Genomic DNA, 20,827 nt, shown 5'->3' on the forward strand with positions numbered 1-20,827 from the left:
CGTCTTTCCCTTGCTCTGTTTCACAAACAGTAATAAAGATTTATGAATGAATCATAACAAAGCAATTTGCTCTGATTCATCGCATTACTTTTCTCCTATGGTGTGGGTGTCAGCATCTGCTTAAGGTATAGCAATACATTTAAAAAACACGACTGTGTGTTTATAAAAGGAACTTCGCATATGGTCATATGTGTTTAAACATAAGCAGAATTCTATTTAATTGCTCATTTGCTTTGTTTAATATAAAATGAAGCTGTAGATACAAAGAATACAAAATGTTTCAAAGCATACACAGTAATGGTAAACACACGTGTATGGAAATTGCATAGTAACTGGGTTACAAAACATATTTTATTCTGCTTCTCAAAATTGAATATACTGCATAATACTGAAAGACATACCCTTGCTTTCTCACAGTAGTTAAGGTATGTGTATATAATTATATACCTTGGAATTTATTGCATGAAACTTAGATATGCTCTTGCATTCTTGCAGCTGCGGTTGAAGCATGTGTACTGCATGGATTGAAGCGTAGGGCTGCTGGCTTCTTGCGCAGCAATAAAATTGCAGCTTTATTTATGAAAGTGGCGAAGACCTTTCCACTTGCTGAAGATCTGTGCAGAAAGGTGCAAGAGTTGGAACAGCTACTTGAAAGCAAGTAAGTCTTGTTACTTTTACTACTACTAAAAATGAACGTCAATGCAAAGATCATTATTACAAAAACACACATAAATAGTGGAGAGTCACCCTGGGTCCAGGCTAAGAGGGGGGTTCATTTGGGTGTACATATATTTCTCCTACAGCCCTGCCTATTAAACAGGTAAGCTCGGAGAGACAGGGAGGAGGAGAGAGTTGTGAGTAGCCTGCATTCCATTGAAAAGCTGCCACACTGGGCTTCCAAATGGACTGCTTGTCCTGGACTCTTTCTACCGTGCTGTATTCTGCTGTGCTGGTTATTTGCCATATGTTGCTGTGTTTAAAAGAGTAATTTGTAATGCGCTGGGAAAAAAAAGGAAAGGGACCGGTAAACATGTTATTTACCAGCTTCTTCCTTTTCTGAATGAACAGTCTGTGATCGGTACTAATCACTGACTTTGTTCCTTCATAACTGAAGCATAGTAAACTGTATTATTTATATATATACTGTAAATATATATGTATGTAATGAACATAAAGTCTCAGTTGTTTGATCTACTAGAAGTTTGCTATTTCCTAATTTTTCTCTACTACAGTTAAAATGGAAATACATTTTTTCAGCCTCCCTGGAGCTGGCACTTCCTCTGAGAGCTCTACTGTACAGGAAATGAAAGCCAAGTCAAAGTTGTTGATACAGTGTGGAAAATAATTACAGTATTTGATCCCCTGCAAATTTTTGAAAAAACTACTTGTCCAGGGACTAAATTGGTGCACCAATCTACTTGTCCCTCATGACAATCTACTTGTCTGGATTAAATCAGAGGTGACTTTAGGACTGTTTTAAAAATAAAAGGGGTTTTATGGTGACTTAAATGTGTAACATTTTTAACATTGCACTGTTTATCTCCTCAAACCCCCCCCCCCCCCTTCCCCTGCCTGTCTCCAGCACCACATCCAGGGACTAGCAGGGAGGAGATGCCTTGCAGTATAGTGAGCACCAATTGGCTGCTCCTCAGGAAAGGGGAGTGTCTGGCTCATCCTTTAATGCTTTCGCTGCCAGAGCCCTTTTTGCATTTTTTGTACAAGATTAAAAAAATTATTTTAGGCCTGACGATTACATAAAACCCCCTAACATTATATATTTTCTGAAATCAGAGACCCTAGAGAATAAAAGTGATAGTTCCAATTTTTTATGTCACATGATATTACTTTAAAATTTCAGTAAAAATAAGTTAATTTTAGGGCACAAAAAACCAATAAATTACCCTATTTTTTTGAAAAATATAAAAGATGAGGTGGCATCGAGTAAATAGATATCCAACATGTCAAACCTTAAATTTGTGAAATGGCGACGAATTTCAGTACCCTAAATTTTCCATAGGCGATGCTTTTAAAGCCCCTTATAGGTCATCAGTGTAGTGTTACAGAGGAGGTCTGGTGCTAGAATTATTGCTCTCTCCCTGGCGTGCGTGGCGATATGCAACATGTGTATTGCAATCGACGTTCACATGTGTAGGCGCCCCAGCGTGTGCTTTTATGTTTGTACGTGTGTATATTTGGGGGTGGGGGGGATGTTATGTGCTTAGGTGTAACTTTCATTTTTTACAATTTAAAATATATATATATATATATATTTTTGTTTTTTTTTATTTATTTTTTTTTTACATTTAATGTTTTTTCATCACATAGGGGACAGGTTCTATTTATTGAGACATCCAAGGTCTAAAAGACCCTGCATGTCTCCCCTGTACTACACTGAATGTAAAGCAGTACACATCACACCACATTATATTTAGTGAATCTCTCAATGGGGACCCGAAAGTGACATAACTTCACTTCCGGGTCAGGACAAGGAGGGGAGTGGACGTGTCCACTCTCCTCCCTCCACTCTTGCTGACGGTGGTGGGCTGGGCCTGCAGATGGGCAAATGTAGCCCAAGAGATAGTGGGCGGGGGGAGGTTCACACGAGGGGGCGGAGAGGCTAGCACTGTGTGATAGCAATCGGCGACAGCGCTGCCGCTGATTGATTCCAGCTGACAGATGAACCCACTGCTTGCCCTCAGCAGGGCTGAAGGTAGAAAAAAAACCGACCTGCCCAGCGCCCGGAACTACATGTGTCGGGCAATAGGAATTCAACATCCCTGATAGCTGTATTTTAAATGGTACAGACAGAATATCAAACATCCAGAAAAAAACACATGATACAAATGTTATAAATTGAGCTGCAGTTTAGTTAGTAAAATATTTATTCAATCCCCAAGCAAAACATGACTTAGTACTTGGTGGAAAAACCCTTGTTGGCAAGCACAGAGGTAAGACATTTCTTGTAATTGGTTACCAGGTTTGCACACATCTCAGGAGGGATTTTGGTCCACTCTTCTTTACAGATCTTCTCTAAATCCTTAAGGTTTATTGGCTGTTGCTTGCTTAGCAACTCAAAGTTTCAGCTCCCTCCATAAATTTTCTATAGAATTAAGGTCTGGAGACTGGCTGGGCCACTCCTTGATCTTAATGTGCTTCTTCTTAAACCACTCCTTTGTTGCCTTGGCGGTATGTTTTGAGTCATTGTCCTGCTGGAAGACCCATCCATGACCCATCTTCAGTGTTTTGGCTGAGGGAAGAAGGCTCTCATGCAAGATTTTTTAATACATGGCCCGTCCATTGACCCTTCAATGCGGCAGTCAACCTGTACCTTTAGCCGAGAAACAGCCCCAAAGCATAATGTTTCCACCTTTGTTCTTAACTGTAGGGATGGTGTTCTTAGGGTCATAGTCAGCATTTTTCTTCCTCCAAAGACGGCGAGTTGAGTTAATGCCAAAGAGCTCAATTTTGCTCTCATTTGACCACAGTACTTTCTCACAATCTTTCTCTGAATCATTTAGATGTTCATTAGCAAACTTCAGAAGGGCCTGCACATGTGCCTTTTTGAGGAGGGGGACCTTGTGGGTGCTGCAAGATTTCAAACCATGGCAGTGTATTGTGTTACCAATGGTTTATTTGGTGACTGTGGTCCCAACTGCCTTGAGATCATTCACAAGCTCCTCCCTTGTAGTTCTGGGCTGATCCCTCACTTTTCTCATGATCATACTTACCCCATGAGGCAAAATCTTGCATAGAGCTCCAGGCCAAGGGCGATTGATGGTTATTTTGTATTTCTTCCATTTGCGAATAATCGCTCCAACAGTTGTGTCCTTCTCACCAAGCTTCTTGCTGATGGCCTTGTAGCCTATTCCAGCCTTGTGCAGGTCTATAATCTTGTACCTGACGTCCTTTGACAGCTCTATGGTCTTGCCCATGATGGTGAGGTTTGAATGGAAGAAAGAGATTCTGTGGACAGGCGTCTTTTATACACATAATGAATTACCGTTAGGGGCACCTTCTTAAATTGACAGGACTAATCTGTGTACCACATAAGCACATAGCCCGGTTGTTTCACAACCTTTTTTGCCTTCGGGGAACCCTTGGCAACAGGATTGAGATTTCGGGAAACCCCTGAAATAAAAATGTCACATCTACAGAACATGGAACATTGGATCTGATAAGCGAGCTGTAGATATAACAGCAGTTAAAGAACTGTATCAAATAATAGATTAAATATTAAAAAAAACAACTTCTTAATGTAAAACTTGGGTTGTTTTTTTCTGCACAGATGCTCAATTCTGGGTTGAACTTGAGATAAGCACACACGAATTTCATCTTCAATTGAAATTAAACGATTCTGTTGCTCTTGAAGTTTGTTAAACAGGAAAAAGCTTGCTCACACATGTAGGAAGTAGAAAATTGCAGCAAAACATTTAAAGCCTTTCTGTAAATGACAGGATACTCTTCTTTGACTTAAATCCAGAATTTGTCCAAGGATACATCATCAGCCCTCATCCTGAAGGTACGATCAGACTGCAGATCACAAATTTCTTCCTGTTCTTTTAAACTCAGGTTTTCTAACTGAACGGAAGACTCAGAGAAAGGGCTCCTCACCCAATCATACATTTGTGTTGAGAGAGAAGGAAAATAATATTCAATTTTGCTCTGCAGTACATCTAAGTGGCTTTCAATTAGACTTGAAGCTTGCTGGTATCCTTCCTCACTTCCGAGGCCAAGGAACATAGGAAACATCTCCAGATTTCGTTTGACAACAAGTATCTTGTCACTTGAAGTCTGGATATTTTCTCCACAACCTTGCAGAGACTTGTTCAGCAGGTTTACATGATTAAAAATGTCAGCTAAGTATGCTAGTTTCTGCAGCCATTCTTCATCTTCAAAGCACTCAGCAAAATCTGACCTAATTTCTTGGAAGTGTTCTTTTAGTTCTTCTTTCAGCTCAAACACTCTGTGGAGAGCTCGTCCTCTGCCACCTGATTTCTGTATGTAGAGAGTTAAGTGGTCCTTCTTCATGCTTTCACAAAGTTTTTGAAACATTCTTGAGTGAACTGGTCTTTGTTTAATAAAGTTCACCATTTTTTTTGCATCATCCAGAACACTTTTCAGTTCTGCGCCAAGAGTTTTGGACATGAGCACTTCTCTATGAATAAAGCAGTGTGTTGTGACAACATTAGGGTTTTCTTTTTTTACCCTAATGTGAGGAAAAGACTTTCATGGAGCAAACCATTGATGGGGCACCATCAGTACAGATTCCAACACAACCATTACAAAACAGGCCTTGTGATTCCAGATAGGCAGAGAAAACATTAAATATATATTGACCCCTGGTTGTTTCAGGCAGCTCTTTGCAGCATAAAAAGTTTTCTTGCATTTCACCACTATTTTCAAAACATACAGATGCTACAAGATGGTACGCTCTGGTGATATCAGTGGACTCATCAACCTAGATAGCGAAGCAGATTTTTTTACAGGATATCATACAAGACTTCTTTCACATCATGTGACATGTCATCAATACGCTGACTTATTGTACTGTCTGAGAGTGGAACCTTTTCAATTTCTTTTACTGCAGCTGCTCCTAGCATGTGATTTACAATAATTTTACATCCTGCCATTATTATATTCTCATCAACTGTGTGACTTTTTCTTTTCTGGGCAATCATTTCTGCCACCAAATAGCTTGCTTTCAACACATTCTGTAGAAATTCATACTATAAGTCCTTTATTCTTCCAAGGTTCTCACCGTAAATATTTTCAATGTCCTATTCATATATAACCAAGATGATGTGTTCCTCTTCCTCTGTTCCTAAAGTATTAGCTCTTCATGTAAAAAAAAATATACAAACCGTACACAGTGCATTAACTTTTAAAATGCAATAGATCAAATATATATTACACTCAAATAAAAGTGCTATAGTAGTGCCAAATCTCCACCATGTGCCATCACTCTCAATCAGTAATTCCTACTCTTACCCTCCAATCAAAAAATCTTTGCTTTGTAAGGGGGATGAATCTTGTGAATGACTCCTTTGTCATTCATCTTTAGTGGTAAATTACTCTCCAACAAAATAAATATCATATAGTGTAGTATTTTCAATATAGAGAACAACAATAGTGCCAATGTGCTCACACTTATTCAAACTTTGTGACCGCCAATCAGTATTTTCTTAGGTGACCCACCACCTCACGGTTCATGCACCTTATCAGATTTTCTAAAGTATGAAGCCTGGAATCTTATAGTAACTGCTACGCTTCAAAAGATCTCCTCTACTGTCAATATTCCGCTCCCACGTTGTCATATACAATCAAACCAGATAGGCAGACCATAGTGTAGTAGAACAGATAAACAGATTTATTCAATTTAAAAAGCACTTACAATGTAGTAATGTGTATCATTGCCAAACATACAGCTCCTTCCTCGGACCTCAACCAAGATGGCCGCCATTGAACATCCGGTCACCTAAGAAAATTGTGATTTCTGATTAAAAAAAGCAGGAAAAATCACAAGACAGCAGTGTTATGGTGTGAACAGGGCACATAGAAAACAAAGGAGTTGATTTACTGAAACTGGAGAAAGCATAATTTGGTGCAGCTCTGCACAGAAACCAATCAGCTTACTGGGTTTTTGTCAAAACCTAATTGAACAAGCTGAAAGTAGAAGTTGATTGGCTACCATATATCAGATTTTGCACTCTCCAGTTTTATTAAATCAACCTCAATCTTTGAGCAATCCCCCCCCACCGTGTAGCATAGTACTTACAAAAGATCTTGCTGTTCCATCAACTGTGTGCACTCCTGGTTTGGAAGTACTGTTTCCTGTAGGTAGGTTTCAGCCAAGTCCTGCAGCTGCAGTGTCGTCCCTTGCTTTGTAACAGTCAGCCCTGCTGAAAGTAAAAAATTGGTCATGTTCAAAGGATAGAAGGCACAGTACAGTGGGGAGATCACCAGGGCAGAGTACAATGTGGGGAGGTGGGAGAGGGTATTGTTGAGGGTGGAGAGGTGGGGGGTATTGTTGAAGGTGGAGTGATGGAGGGTATTGTGGAGGGGTGGGGGGTATTGTTGAGGGTAGAGAGGTGAGGGGTATTGTTGAGGGTGAGGGGGTATTGTTGAGGGTGGAGTGGTGGTGGGTATTGAGGGTGGAGAGGTGGGGGGTATTGTTGAGGGTGGAGAGGTAAGAGGGGTATTTGTTGAGGGTGGAGAGGTGGGGGGGCATTTGTTGAGGGTGGAGAGGTGGGCGGGGTATTGTTGAGGGTGGAGTGGTGGGAGGGGTATTTTTGAGGGTGGAGTGGTGGGAGGGGTATTGTTGAGGGTGGAATGGTGGGAGGGGTATTGTTGAGTGGTGGGAGGGGTATTTGTTGAGGGTGGAGAGGTGGGGGGGTATTGTTGAGGGTGGAGTGGTGGAAGGCAGAAAGGGGGCTAATTGAGGGTGGAGAGGGGAGTTATTGCCGAGGGTAGAGATCACAATCACTGGCCCGCACTACAGCACCCAGCAGCCTCACCCACTCTAAGAAGTTCTGCAGCAGCTGAAGGAAAGGAAAGTTGTCAGAGGTGGGGGGTCTATCTGGCTCAGTTAAGGACACACTGACCCAAATTTACTATTGAGCCTAGGCGCATTTCCGTGGGCTAGCGTCTACTTTTTCATAGCGACCGTCTACTTTTAGACGGCAAAGACATTTACTAAGGGAAGCGTCTACAGGTAGACGCCAAATCGAATTTACTAACTAGACACAGTCCAGAAAGCAGACCCAAAAAGCAGACGTGCTAAGAAGCACGTCTAACACCATGAAAAATCACTGCAGAGACATGTTTCCATTGAAATTTGCTTTGCCAAATATCAGGACTTCACGTTAAACAATATCTGACATTTCAAAATAATTTTTAAATGTGTAAAAAATAGTTTTTTTAAAGCTAGTCGTCACATTAAAAAACTAGACGCTTTTACTTCGTCTATGGCTGATAGAAATGCGCATGTGCAGAACACATCTTAGACTTCCGTGGGCGATTTCTTTTTAGATGCTGTTCAGTAGTAAATCTCTGTGTGGAGTCTACTGACAGCCAGCAAAAGATCGCGTCTACTGTGTGAAAAAAACAGATGAATGTAAAAATAAAGGTCTGCAATAAAAAAAACTGCATGGGGTACCCCCTCCCATCCATACCAAGCCCTTCGGGTCTGGTATGGATAATAAGGGGGAACTCCACTCCGAAATTAAAGAAAAAACAGCGTGGGGTTCCCCCTAAAATCCATACCAGACCCTTATCCGAGCATGCAGCCCGGCAGGTCAGGAAAGGGGGGGGGACGAGCGAGCGCCCCCCCCCCCTCCTGAACCATACCAGGCCACATGCCCTCAACATGGGGGGGTGCTTTGTTGCAGGGGGGCTCCCCCCCCCAAAGCACCTTGTCCCCATGTTGATGGGGACAAGGGCCTCTTCCCCACAACCCTGGCCGGTGGTTGTGGGGGTCTGCGGGCGGGAGGCTTATCAGAATCTGGAAGCCCCCTTTAACAAGGCCCCCAGATCCCGCCCCCCCCACATTAATGGGTCTGCGGTACATGGTACCGCTACTAATTCACAAAAAAAGCAAAAGTGTAGTGTAAAAAAAAAAAAACAGTACACGGTCTTTGACAAGTCCTTTATTAAAACAATTTATGTTGACTTTGGGCCTTTACTGGCAAATATATATTTGCCAATGTCATATACACAGTATAGCTGCAAGCATACATTCACCAATGCCAAATCCACAATAGAACTGCAAACATATATTTGCGAATGTCATATACACAATGGAGCCGCATGTAAAATTGCTAGGTGCACAAATAAATGCCAGGACGGCTGTTGGAGGAGGCGCTAGAGCAGCTGTCATACCGGAAATAAGTCATGACGTTTGCGGAAGGATGTTTACACGCACCCGGAAGTGGTAGTGTTAGTGGATGGGAGTGTATTTAGGAGAGTTTAGTGGTAATTTGCAAGTCTATTTTTTAGTTTTGTGAATTGTTCTTTTGTGGAATTTCAGACCACATCTGGGCATGGCGAGATCGCTGTTCTCCACCAAGGAGCTGATCCTCATTTGCTGTGGAAACATTACTAATAATTGTTGTATTTTCAGTTGAAAACATGTCCACTTCCTAGATCCATTGAGGTACATAGCAAAGGTTCTTCCTAACTATACAGGTGGCACAGACACAAGCATACACCTAGGGCCACTGTTAGATATCACGGGGCCCTGTACAGCATACCTGACAGCCCCCCACCGCCAGAGAAAATATCCAAATTATATTTATGGTAAAAATACACTAAAAACATTATTAATGGACATAATCCCAACCACATTCCTGTGAAATCTAAATGATAAAACTGTACTGAGTTCATAAATAAAGCTGTGTGTGTAATTGAGGTCTTGGGACTCATTCACATGGGTGCTGTGACCTGTAGAGTGGGAAACAGTGATTTGTTTTTGTGGCTATCGCCGTTTGCAGGCAACCTATGTTACACTATGGAAATGTTGCAGGTCATAATTTGACAAGCATATGGATGCAGGTGTACAGCCCTAAACAAAGACAGCATTCAGGGCCACTTCCCCACGCCTTCACACCTGTCAGATTAAAGCCTGTGTTCATACAGCTGCTGTGTCCCCATAGTGTAACAGGTGGCTCTAGCCACATGAACAACCCACTCATTCATGCTGTACAGGCCAGAGGACCTGTGTGAATGGGGCATTTTTACCTGTTTTTTTCCTCAACTCATTAATTTCAATGGGCTGCCTAACATGTGGGAACATGCAAAAATACTGCAGGCATATTATTTTCAAAGTGTGTTGCACCTAACCGCACAGTAGTGTGGTGCCATGTGTTTTGGTGGCTGTGAATGGGTCTGTTTTTAATAGATGTGTGTATGTGCAGTTACGTTTTCATCATGGTACCTGCGCACGCTGCAAAGGCCATTGCATTTCTTTACTGTGCTGGAAAATGTGTGTTCTTGCATGCGTTTCTGCACCACCAATGGTGTGAACAAGTCCTAAGGGCCAGTTCACACTATAGAAACAGTCTAGATGTGTTCCTGATGCGTTTTTTTTCATGCCCTTTTGGCATGCATGTTTAGTGTGTTCTAGTACATTTTGGATGCGTTTTGGACACGTTGCATTGCATTTTTGTATCCCTTCCAGTTAGTTTTTTCTACTTTCTTTTTATTCAATTTAATTAGGGACATATGTGTTTTAGTACATTCAAGGGCGTTTGAATGCGTTCCAGTACAGTTCTGTGCATAAACAATGCAGCGTGGTCAACTTTGTTTACAGCACCTGCAATGCACTGAAAATGCAAGCACTGATGTGAACTATGACATTGACAACCATATAACCTTCTTTGTGATGCTGAAAAAGCAACTGAAACACATGTAGTGTGAACTGGCCCTAAAGATTATTAGAAGTAAGGGAACAGGACTGACCAGGAATTGTGAATTCAATCAGACTAGTGGTGAGACACAATCAGCAATTGTATAATAATGTGAGATCTGAGCTGCAACTGATAGAAAATGAGACACATTCACTTGATCAGTAAATAAATAGTTAAAAAGAGTGGGGCAGTGATCCATAGATTTGCATATGGGACAGGTGATGGTGGGGCGGGGGAGGGGGTCAAGTTATATAAGGAGACAGGTTTAAAAGAAGATTAAAAAAAAGTTACAATGAAATATACACAGCATGAAACTGCATTTCCAACTTGTCAGAAGAACAGGATGCAGGTAAGATTCAGCCCCTTTCCACTTTGTAGTCATTAGGCAAAATCTTAATTGATTGATCAATATTACTGTCACTGACACAACCCAGAAAATTGATCTCCATTTTTTTAACATTTGTAAATGTCAAGGAGATTCTAATCTAAGGGCAGAAACGCTGCCATGTACTAGGCCCAATTAACCTAACTGGATGTTTTTGGAGTTTGGGCAGAAACACATCCATACAGGGAAAGCATGCAAACTGTACCTAATTCCTCCCCAGGACCATTTTGGCACCCACCCTGATGGATGGATGGAGCTGGATGACTAACCCATAGCTGCCAGCATACCGCTGCACCCCCAGATGTGTGATGTGTATAACCCATGCGCATTAATACCTTAACATAGAATAGTTACATGATTAAAGAGAAGGAAGCTATATCATTATATTGGGAACTTAGAATTAGACATTCCAAATTATTTAAGATATAAGTGTGAAAATGTTTAACATTTAAAAATAGAATGTATGACATTCATTAATAAATGCATTAGTTGTCTGATCATTTTGGAGAAACAGCAAAAAAAACAAAATATAGGTGTACTTTCTTTTTTACATTCTAAGTATTCTCATATGCAAACAGAAAAACGCCAAAGCCCGCAGTTGTGCGCCATCTAGTGAACATATCCGGTATTGCACCTAAAAATGTGCCAGACGTGATTCCACATTTACTAAGAGGAAAGAGTCTACAAGTAGACGCTTTTCAATGAGTTTGCTAGACGCCTTTCAGAAGACTGACAGGTCTAGACTGTTTGAATTGAGTCTGCCTGAACGTTCAGCGTCTACTGGTAGACTCTATTCTTAGTAAATCAGGGCCACTGTGTCAACGAGTGACACACACACTCACTTTGCAGAGTGGAGTTACCTGACAGCCGCCCACAGAGGAGCCCGGAGAGGGGGAAGGGAGTAGCACGTCTACAGGTAAGAATGCGCTGCTTAGCTCAGAGGGAGGGTGGGGCCAGTCGGGGAGGGTACACTGTATGGAGTCTGGCTGAAAGGGTTAAAGACAATCCTGACCCCCCCAATGTACTCTGATGGCTTTCTGCCCCTCCTGGACTCTGCATTACTGCAGCTATAGGACTGTGCTGTGGCAGTGCAGAGTCAGGTCGGAGCTTACCTTCCAAATGAGTCACGTATTCCTGCTTGGTCAGCGCTGTCATATACAAGCCACCTTCTTCTTCAGCTCCCGCTCTCTGCACTCCTTCCTTCTGGTTGAAAAACACTGACATAGCCAGTCTGTGGGAGCCAGAATTATTGTTGGTTGGTAGGGGATCAAATACTTACTCACTGAACTCAATTTATAACATTTGTATCGTGTTTTTGTCTGGATTTTTGGTTGATATTCTGTCTCTATCATTTAAAATGCACCTATGATAAAAAATTATAGACCCTTCATTTCTTTGTAAGTGGGCAAACAAAATCTGCAGGGGATCAAATAATTATTTTCTTCACTGTATATTAATGTATATGAGTTGCATTAATGTGTCTTTATATCTTTCTGCAGTTCAACATTTTCCAAACCTAAACGGCTTCAGAATTTGCAGCTGGCCTCTGACTTGATCAGGGCAACATGATTTTATTGTTGGTCATCACACGCCATGTTTGACCACTACTTTTGGACTAGTAAAGCGAGAAAAAAATGTAAAAATACTACTTGGCTGAGCAACATATTTCCCATAATGCTTTACAGTTAGGCTCACCCCTGACATTCTCCTCTACTGGGCTATTGCTTTGATTTTGTAAGAGGAGATTTTGGAAAAATTCCCAGTACAGCTGAGCTCCCTTTCTATGCGTATACTTTTGCTCTGATGTCTACTGTTTAATCTATGTTATATTTCTGTCTAATATTTATCCACAGAAAGAATCAAATGCAAGGTGTCCAGGAGAGTGTGAGGAAGACACAGAGGCTTCCAAATCTGTCCCCACAAGCTATCAAGCATCTGTGGATTCGTACAGCATTAATTGAAAAAGTTTTAGATAAAATTGTTCTTTACCTAGTAGAGAATTGTAGGTAAGTGACAATTTAGAAAATTTTGAGAAAATCTGTATTTTTTCAAATTTCTAAATATACCCTTTTTATTAGATTAATAAACAATAGACACTTGTGCTTGACGTTCTCAAAACATATCTGACCAAACTAAATACAGTTGTGATGGAGTGGATGTATGGAATATGAAAGGCACCAATAGTTGTGATAGAACCATCATGCACCTCCTATGTATTGGATCTTACTTGTAAATGCCTTTAACCCACACTGGTGATCATTAACACTACTGATGAAAGATAAAATTAGCTTTTTTTAAACAGCATGTTCATTTTTAGGCCCTGTTCTGTTTCAATTGCCGCTTTAAGCATTGATAATACCTCCTTCGGCCCAGTCTGTCTGGATAGTATGGTCACCTGCTGACTTGGTGCAACCCACAGGCAGCTTAACTCTTCAATAAGACACAAAAGTGGAATCCAACACAATTTTACTTCAACTAATTGAAGTACAGAAGATATTTTTCCAGTCTTTTGAATTGTAAGAAGTTGATGACTTTCCTAAGTCAACTGAATATCTAACATTGACTGAGGGAACACGGAAGACTTGGGGAGGTTCTAGTTAGGACTAAGCTAACTAGCACTAAACAGAAGGGGAGGACAAAGTAGGATAACAAACCAACAGTAGTAAAAAAAGTTGAAGTGGCAAGAAACCAACATTAGATGGCCGCATACTACAGAAGAATGATAACCTCATGCAGTTTAATACAATACCTAAAGAAATAATTGACAGTGGGGCATAACAGACTTTCATTCAAGACTTAGTGTCAAATATACTGAATCCATTTCTTAAAGTTAATTTGTTATATATCCTCATCATTAGAGAGAGGATTCATACATTTAATATATCCAAGTTCCTGAAATGAATTGGCACTCTGTATGGATAAGACTGATCCAGTATGTAGGGCATGGGTTTTCAACCAGGGTTTCTCAAAAGTTGCTAAGGGTTCCTTGAACAGTGAGCAATTTCTGCCTCTCAGATAAGTTTCCAGTGACACCACTGATCTTTTTAGCATTCTGTAAGAGGGTAATTGTTCCCAATAATCACAAGTGTAAGTAGCATTCTTCCTATTGACCATCACACTAATGTATCATGAGTTGTAGATATAGGAATTTTTAGCAGGGGTTCCCTGAGACCAGAAAGATATTTCAAGGGTTCCACCATGTTAAAAAGGTTGCGAAAGTCTGATGTGTATTCCTGTTAACTGAATGTCCAAGACTACCATTCCTGGTAAATGGGAGTCTCACATCAGTGAAAACCAAATGTCCAGATATGTCCCTCGAAAGAAAGTTCTTCTAAGGAAAAGATGATGGAAGTCACAGGTGTCTTACTGTTTTTTCTGGCAACATCTGGCTTCCTCAGAGTCCACCCTCAGACTGACTACTAATCCCCTATTATGGGCTGGAGTGCCAAAATGGCATCAATGCAGTCTGTCACACCACAGTGCCTGACAAACACAGGAGCCAAACACCACAAATATATGAAAAATAATAAAATACGTGTTTTTCTTATAAAATTTTGCAAATAAATAATCTTTCTTCATAAATCTTGGCCAAAATGTATTCAGCTATCCTTTTAGTTAAAAAAAATTACCTAAATTAGCTTATAACCAAAAATTATACTTTTTCTAAATGTATTTTTACATTTTTATTTTATTTTTTATATATTTGTTTTGTTTTTTTAACATACTGTCACGCTAGCAGTATAGTGTCACCATAGTGAAGATTTTTTTTTTTTTTTTTACACTGATTGCTGTTACACCCATTTAGGCTGTAAAAGCTATCATTTCTCCTTCTCTCTGACTGCATTCTTGCAGCCATTGAGAAGTACTGTGAGAGCTGCGATTGGTCACAGCTTGTCACATGGCACAAGGCTGTTGTGAATAGCCTTGTACCATGTGATCTCTGTGATCATGATTCACAAATTTCACTAGTAGTAAGCAATGATGATTGCTTACTACTATTCATGTGATCACATGATTGGGGCCTCACACAGAGGCCCCGTACAGCGATCGGTGCCGCATGTTCCCAGGGAGCGTGCACAGGCTGAAAATGTGGGCGCCATTTATGAATGGCAACCCGCTTCTGCACTGCTCCTGTCTGGACGTTTATGTACATGGGCCGGATGGGAAGTGGTTAATATTGTTCTTTTTGATTATATATTGTTTTGACTCTGTTGTAGTCCCTTTTAGTGGTGTAGATTGGACTTTTTGCCTTTTGGTATAAAAGTCATCACGAACATCGGATAGGTAAGGAAGTAAGGAAGTTGGTAGGCGTTCTTGAGGGTTATATTTTACTGCTTGTTGGAGGGGTGTGTGCGTTCACTTGCATGAAAGTGATTGAGAGAGAATAAGAGATTGGCTTGATTTTCTCAAATTCTCAATTAATGCAAACCGATTTGCACATCACAACACACAACATTCACAAACGTAGGACACTGAGGTACATACAAATCCCACTGTAATCTAAATCTATTGGGTATCCGTGTGCATGTCAGAAGTATTAAAATAAATGTATCTGCATAATTTTGGCTAAATCAGTTAAGGGTAGCATGGGTTAGAATTTGATTGGTAGATAGATAGTGGATAGATATGTAGATAGATTCATAATAGATAGATAGAGAAGATTTGAAAATTATGATTGTGTGTGTCTTCATTTTCTGTTGTGTAATCAGAAGGCACAATTACATTTAGATATGTGTTATTCATTACCATTACCTTTACATAGCTGCTTCTTCTTTTAAAGTTTACAAGAATATTAATCATTATAGTGTCTGTAGTTAAAACACATGCATTGTTTTTCATAATCTATTTGTGTTTTCATAAAGATTTATATTATATGGTCCCTTTTACATAGCTGTTCTGTCTGTCTGTTAAAATGGACAGCAATGCACTCCTCTGTACAAATGGATGTAAACAGACCAAAAAAGAAATAAATTAAAAGTATAGTGTAAAAAAAATTAAAATGAAAAAATTTTCTTTTTTTTTTTTAACGCATGTGTCTGTCCCACACTCATAAACAGCAATTGCACCACACGTGAGGTATCACCCTGAATGTTGGAGTGAGAGCAATAATTTTAACACCAGACCTCTTGTGTAACTGTAGACTGGTGTCCTGTAAAGACTTTTAAACCATCGCCTATGGATAATTAAACAGACATGGTTTGCTGCCGTTCCACGGGCGTGCGCAATTTTAAGGCATGATATGTTTGGGTTCGAAGTAATTTTATAGCAAATAATTGCCAATTTTTATATACACGTGAGAAGTGTCCAAATAGGCCTGGTATTAAAGTGATTAAATGGAACAAGTCTACATTTTTGTGACATTTAAAAAATGGAAGAGAACGAAAAATGGATATAAACAGATGAAAATCAGATGTAAACAGAACAGAACTAAGCAGAAGATAGGTGTTAACAGATGTAAACTGTATCCATTTTTTTCTTAGCAAAAACGTGACTAAACAGATTGCTTTTATAGTTGTTTTAATTTTTTTTTCTGCCTGTAAACACACCTCTTTGTTTAGTCTATGTGTCCATGCACACATAGGAGTTTACAGGCATATTAGAAGAGGAGCTTTTACCGGCTGAAAAAATCATCACCATTCAGGAAAGGAGCTTTTGGGCAGAAAAAAGTTTAGCAATTGAGTATTTATTTCAGTGGCCAGAATAAATTCATATTCTGGCCAATGGAACCCATTAACGCTCAAATTCTTGACATGCCTAAACGCCTGTGCAAAATGTGGCTTTAGGCACATTTTTTAAGTAGCTTTTTTCCTGTTAGGAGAAAAGTTGTTAAGGAGAGCCAAGCAAATGCTCAGTGTGCATGAGGCTTTAAACTTCTTTAAATTTTTAGTAGAGTGGAGAAAGTTTAGAAAGTCATTCATATTTTTATTGCGGTCTGAGCCTTCCTATCCCTGTGAGTCCTTTTCCCCATATTTGTTGCCTCCCTTGATAAATCGTGAAGGGAAATCTCTTCAATGAAATCCATTCTCGATTCTATCCAATACCATGTAAGGAGAAGCTGGGTTTGACTTCTGACTACATGCTTGTTCCAGCGTGGCACAGGAGCTTATATTTCATGAATATTCTCGTATGAGTGCCTGCTTTCTTAAATTACAGACTTAAAGAATAAGTTCACCTTTTGCACAAAAACAATAAATGCACTTTTTTTTTTGCTGGAAAAAAAAATGTGCATTTATTATTTTTGTCTGATGGAGCCTGTAAAGCATTGTACTGGTGATCGGTAGATCATCGGTGCCATGCAGTTCTCCTGCAGACCTGCCCATATTTCTGCTTGCCTGTACGGGATGTACAAGCAAGCAGATATACTAACAGGAACAATCAATGAACTACCACGTTGCTCCACAGCACCATGGTAGTTTATTGAAAACGACAACATCCTCTAAGGCTTTTGGGACTTGCAGTTCATTCATTCACAAAACTCTGTGAATGAATGATGCGGCCATGTTGGGAGATAGTACGGGGAACTTCTCCCCGTACTTCTGTCACAGGGAGGGGGTGGGCAGTGGGTGTTGTCTGCAGCATTGGGAACATGTTACATGTTCCAACCTAAAAACAGGTGGCACATGTAACATGTTCCCAAAGGTGAACTTATCTTTAACATGCCTTCATAATTTAATCATTTGCTTGGTAATGTTCAATGAGAGAGGATTTTTTCTTTAAATACATGGGTAGCTTAAAGTGTATGTCAGATTTTGCTATCAAATTTGAAAAAAATCCACTAAATGTTTGTGTTCCCATTCACACAGCATGCCTTTCTTTTAATGCTTTTCTTAACACATCATACCTTTTTAGATTTTTTTCAGGAGAAGGTGTCATGGCTGACTTCAAGGTTTTTTGAACAATGTCAATGAGTCTGTGCTAAATCTGTCCTTATTGACATATGATGCAAGAAGCCCAGCTTCTACACCTTTAACCCTTTGTTAGGGCAGACAGTGTTCAGATATAGTTGAAATTAATAATAAAGATCTACCTGCACAGTACAGAAGGAATTGATTACAGCAAACACAGCTGTCCAGCCACCTCATAAACAAAGTAGCATGCTGGATTTTTTTCTAGCTGGGGAGTTTGAAATAGAACACTTAAAAAAGGCAAGCTGTGATTTAGATTTTTTTTTTTTAACTTCTGTATATGTGAATGGGGACATGTAATAAATATAAAATAGGTGTTATCCCACTTTGGCTGCAAAAAAAATAAAAACATTTTAATGCTATTGAGTACAAAGGTTGTACGATAGCCAGTTGTGCAGGTTTTGGTTAACTGAAATATTATCTGACATGGATTTTAATTGGTGTCTTCAATTGTTTTTAAAGCAAATACTATGAAAAAGAAGCACTTTTAATGGATCCAGTGGAAGGGCCGATCCTTGCCTCCTTGCTAGGTAAACAACGTATTAGATAAGCTTGATGTTTGCAAAAATACTCATTAGACAGCCTGGCTGAAGCAGTCCTCAATGAATTAAGAGACATATTCAATACATTAATAAAGTGATACTAAAGACTAAACCTTTTTTACCTTAATGCATTCCCTGCATTAAGGTAAAAAATGCCCCACTAGATGTATCACTCCCTCACTCCCCTTTATACTTACCTGAATCCTATCTCGATCCACCGCTGTGCCTGTCTGCAACAGTGCTTGTGTCTGTGTGTGTGTTTTTCTCTCTCTCTTTCTCTCTAATCCTGTGATGAGGGAGCAGGAGGCACAGCCGAGCCGCACTGTGTGTCAGTAGGCTCACACAGTCCGGCTTTAGAATGAACCCACAGGAGTGCCACTTATGATGGCACACAGAGAAGACGAGGAGCATTTAATGACACAATTTTCTCAAGATGTTGCAGCATTCTTTTGTGTATTTTCCTGCAGTTTTAAAGTAATTACAAATAGGAGTTATCTGTTTCAAGTAAATATACATACCTGAATAAATGATCGTTTTAGTAGAATCTGCTGCCAACCCCTTATGTAAATAGCAGATTGGTGTGCCCTGCATTATACCAAGTTTCTGAGGTCATACTATATTATGCAAGGAATAAGATTAACAGTACATATCTCTTTGCAAAGGCATTTTCCAGTATATGAGTTTTCATTGCTTGTCCATACAGGAAATGTGTGAACATTCTACTGCCCTTTCAGTGCTACAAACTCCCCTATTTAAATAACAAGGTTTTTGTTCCTATTTTTTCTGATCTGAAGACAGTGGGATTCCCCCACAATTACCCAAATCTTTCACATTAAGTTTTAATCTATTGCACCCCTGTATGCGTAATCCTGAAAATCTTGTCTGCAAAAAAGGAATACTGTTGCCATGGCTATAGCGAAGAGAAATTAAAATTTTTGGTACTTGTAGAAAATCATTGTTGGCTGCAGATTGATGTTGAATGGTACTTTAAAAGCAGTTATTATGTCTTAATTATATATGTTGTATTAATGGCTAGTGTTGCAGGTATCAAATATTTACCTGCATAGACTTATGTGCCACTTTGAATAGAACACACATTGGTATTTCCCCAGTATCCACCATGAAAGGTATTGATGGAAAGGTTTATGCTTCTTAATTGATCAATATATGCTATTTAATCTTTAACAGACAGGTATACAGTATGTGTTTTTTAAAATGGTTTAATGTATGAAGCTGTCTTTTTAACAGAATGATTCACAATTCTTTTGAATACCTTACAGTTGGTCCCTGTGCCTTGGAGTACACAAAAATGAAGACAGCAGACCATTTCTGGACTGACCCATCAGCAGATGAACTTGTACAGAGGCATCGTATCCACAGTTCCCACTGTCGTCAAGACTCCCCCACAAAGAGGCCTGCCTTGTGTGTGAGTGAGCCAGACTGTGCCACATTGTGATGCCATTGTGGAAAATAACTGTGCATCCTACATGATGGGATCACTGATATTCTAGCCTATGGATATGCAGCTTTTTGCATGATCTGCCCCAGGCCCATTAAATGCTAATTCTAATTACATTTTTATAATTGATGGCAGGTTCGTCACATACCAACTTTTTATCTCTAAAGCCTAGTACACGTGATCAAAAAATACTGCTTTCAAAGCAATTGTGCGATAATCTGATTGTTAGTACACAGCTTTAGTCCAAAATTATTCAAAGGGACATGTACAAAAAATTTTCTCGTACGATACCAGATTGTACAATTTTCATTTAATCAGTACAGTTTTCATACAAAAATACAACACCAATACATTACAATTTAGGACATTACTTCCGAATTTTTGTTCTGTCCTATGAGAATTTTCCTAACTTTAGTAATCTTTTCATTATCGATATGAGACTAGCATGCAAAAAAAAAACCAGACGATCATTCATCCAATATTCTCATTGTGTGTACAGGGCATTAGAGTTCCTAGTACTGTTAATAGCTACAGCCACTGCCGAACCAGGTAAAGGATGATACAAACCTTTTGATGGTTCCCTAATGTAGTATAAACAAATACATTAGATGTGTATATATTTGCACATGTAGCTGTTTACTTGTATTGCAGGGCAACCACCATGTCTTCTGACCTCCAACCTTCTTTATTTGCAGAGAAAGTATCTTCATATCTTTTCTTCTGCCTAAAGTTCATTATCACTTTTTATTGCTGGCTTGTAAAGGCCTACGGTACCCAAATGTCATTCAATTAAGATGTGTGTGCAGCCACTTTACTCAATCTCCTCCTGACTGCTGGTTTCCTTTGCCACACATAGAGGAGTAAAGGAGAACAGCAGAAAGTTCTGTGCTGATGTAAGGCACATAGTCCTGAAGTATAGCTTGGATCTCTTACACAAGACCAACATTTATACATGAGTGTCAAAACTGTAAGCCCAAAAAAGATAACTACATAACTAAAAAGATAACTACAGGATTTTTTGTTGGAAGGGTTACTTGGTATTTTTTTTTACTAGAAATACAATACAATGTATTAGTTGACCTCACTGTCAGGGTGCTTTTAGTTCCAGGGCAGTGATCCACTGGAGGAGAGTC

At 39.7% G+C, this 20,827-nt stretch overlaps 1 protein-coding gene across 2 annotated transcripts in view; it reads left to right on the top strand.

The window, feature by feature from the left end:
• Window positions 1-20,827, top strand: part of SGSM1 (small G protein signaling modulator 1) — a 283,179-nt gene that overhangs the window by 156,597 nt on the left and 105,755 nt on the right. For both annotated transcript variants that reach the window (XM_089684112.1, XM_089684111.1), the window contains exons 4-7: window positions 496-658; window positions 12,642-12,794; window positions 18,156-18,223; window positions 19,516-19,661. In XM_089684112.1, the coding sequence (XP_089540238.1) occupies window positions 496-658; window positions 12,642-12,794; window positions 18,156-18,223; window positions 19,516-19,661 (530 nt within the window). The remainder of the gene's footprint in view (window positions 1-495; window positions 659-12,641; window positions 12,795-18,155; window positions 18,224-19,515; window positions 19,662-20,827) is intronic.

Source organism: Staurois parvus, unplaced genomic scaffold (genome assembly GCF_062004578.1).
Source record: "Staurois parvus isolate SC_StPar_1 unplaced genomic scaffold, SC_StPar_1.0 ptg000336l, whole genome shotgun sequence".
Taxonomy (NCBI): Eukaryota; Metazoa; Chordata; class Amphibia; order Anura; family Ranidae; genus Staurois; species Staurois parvus.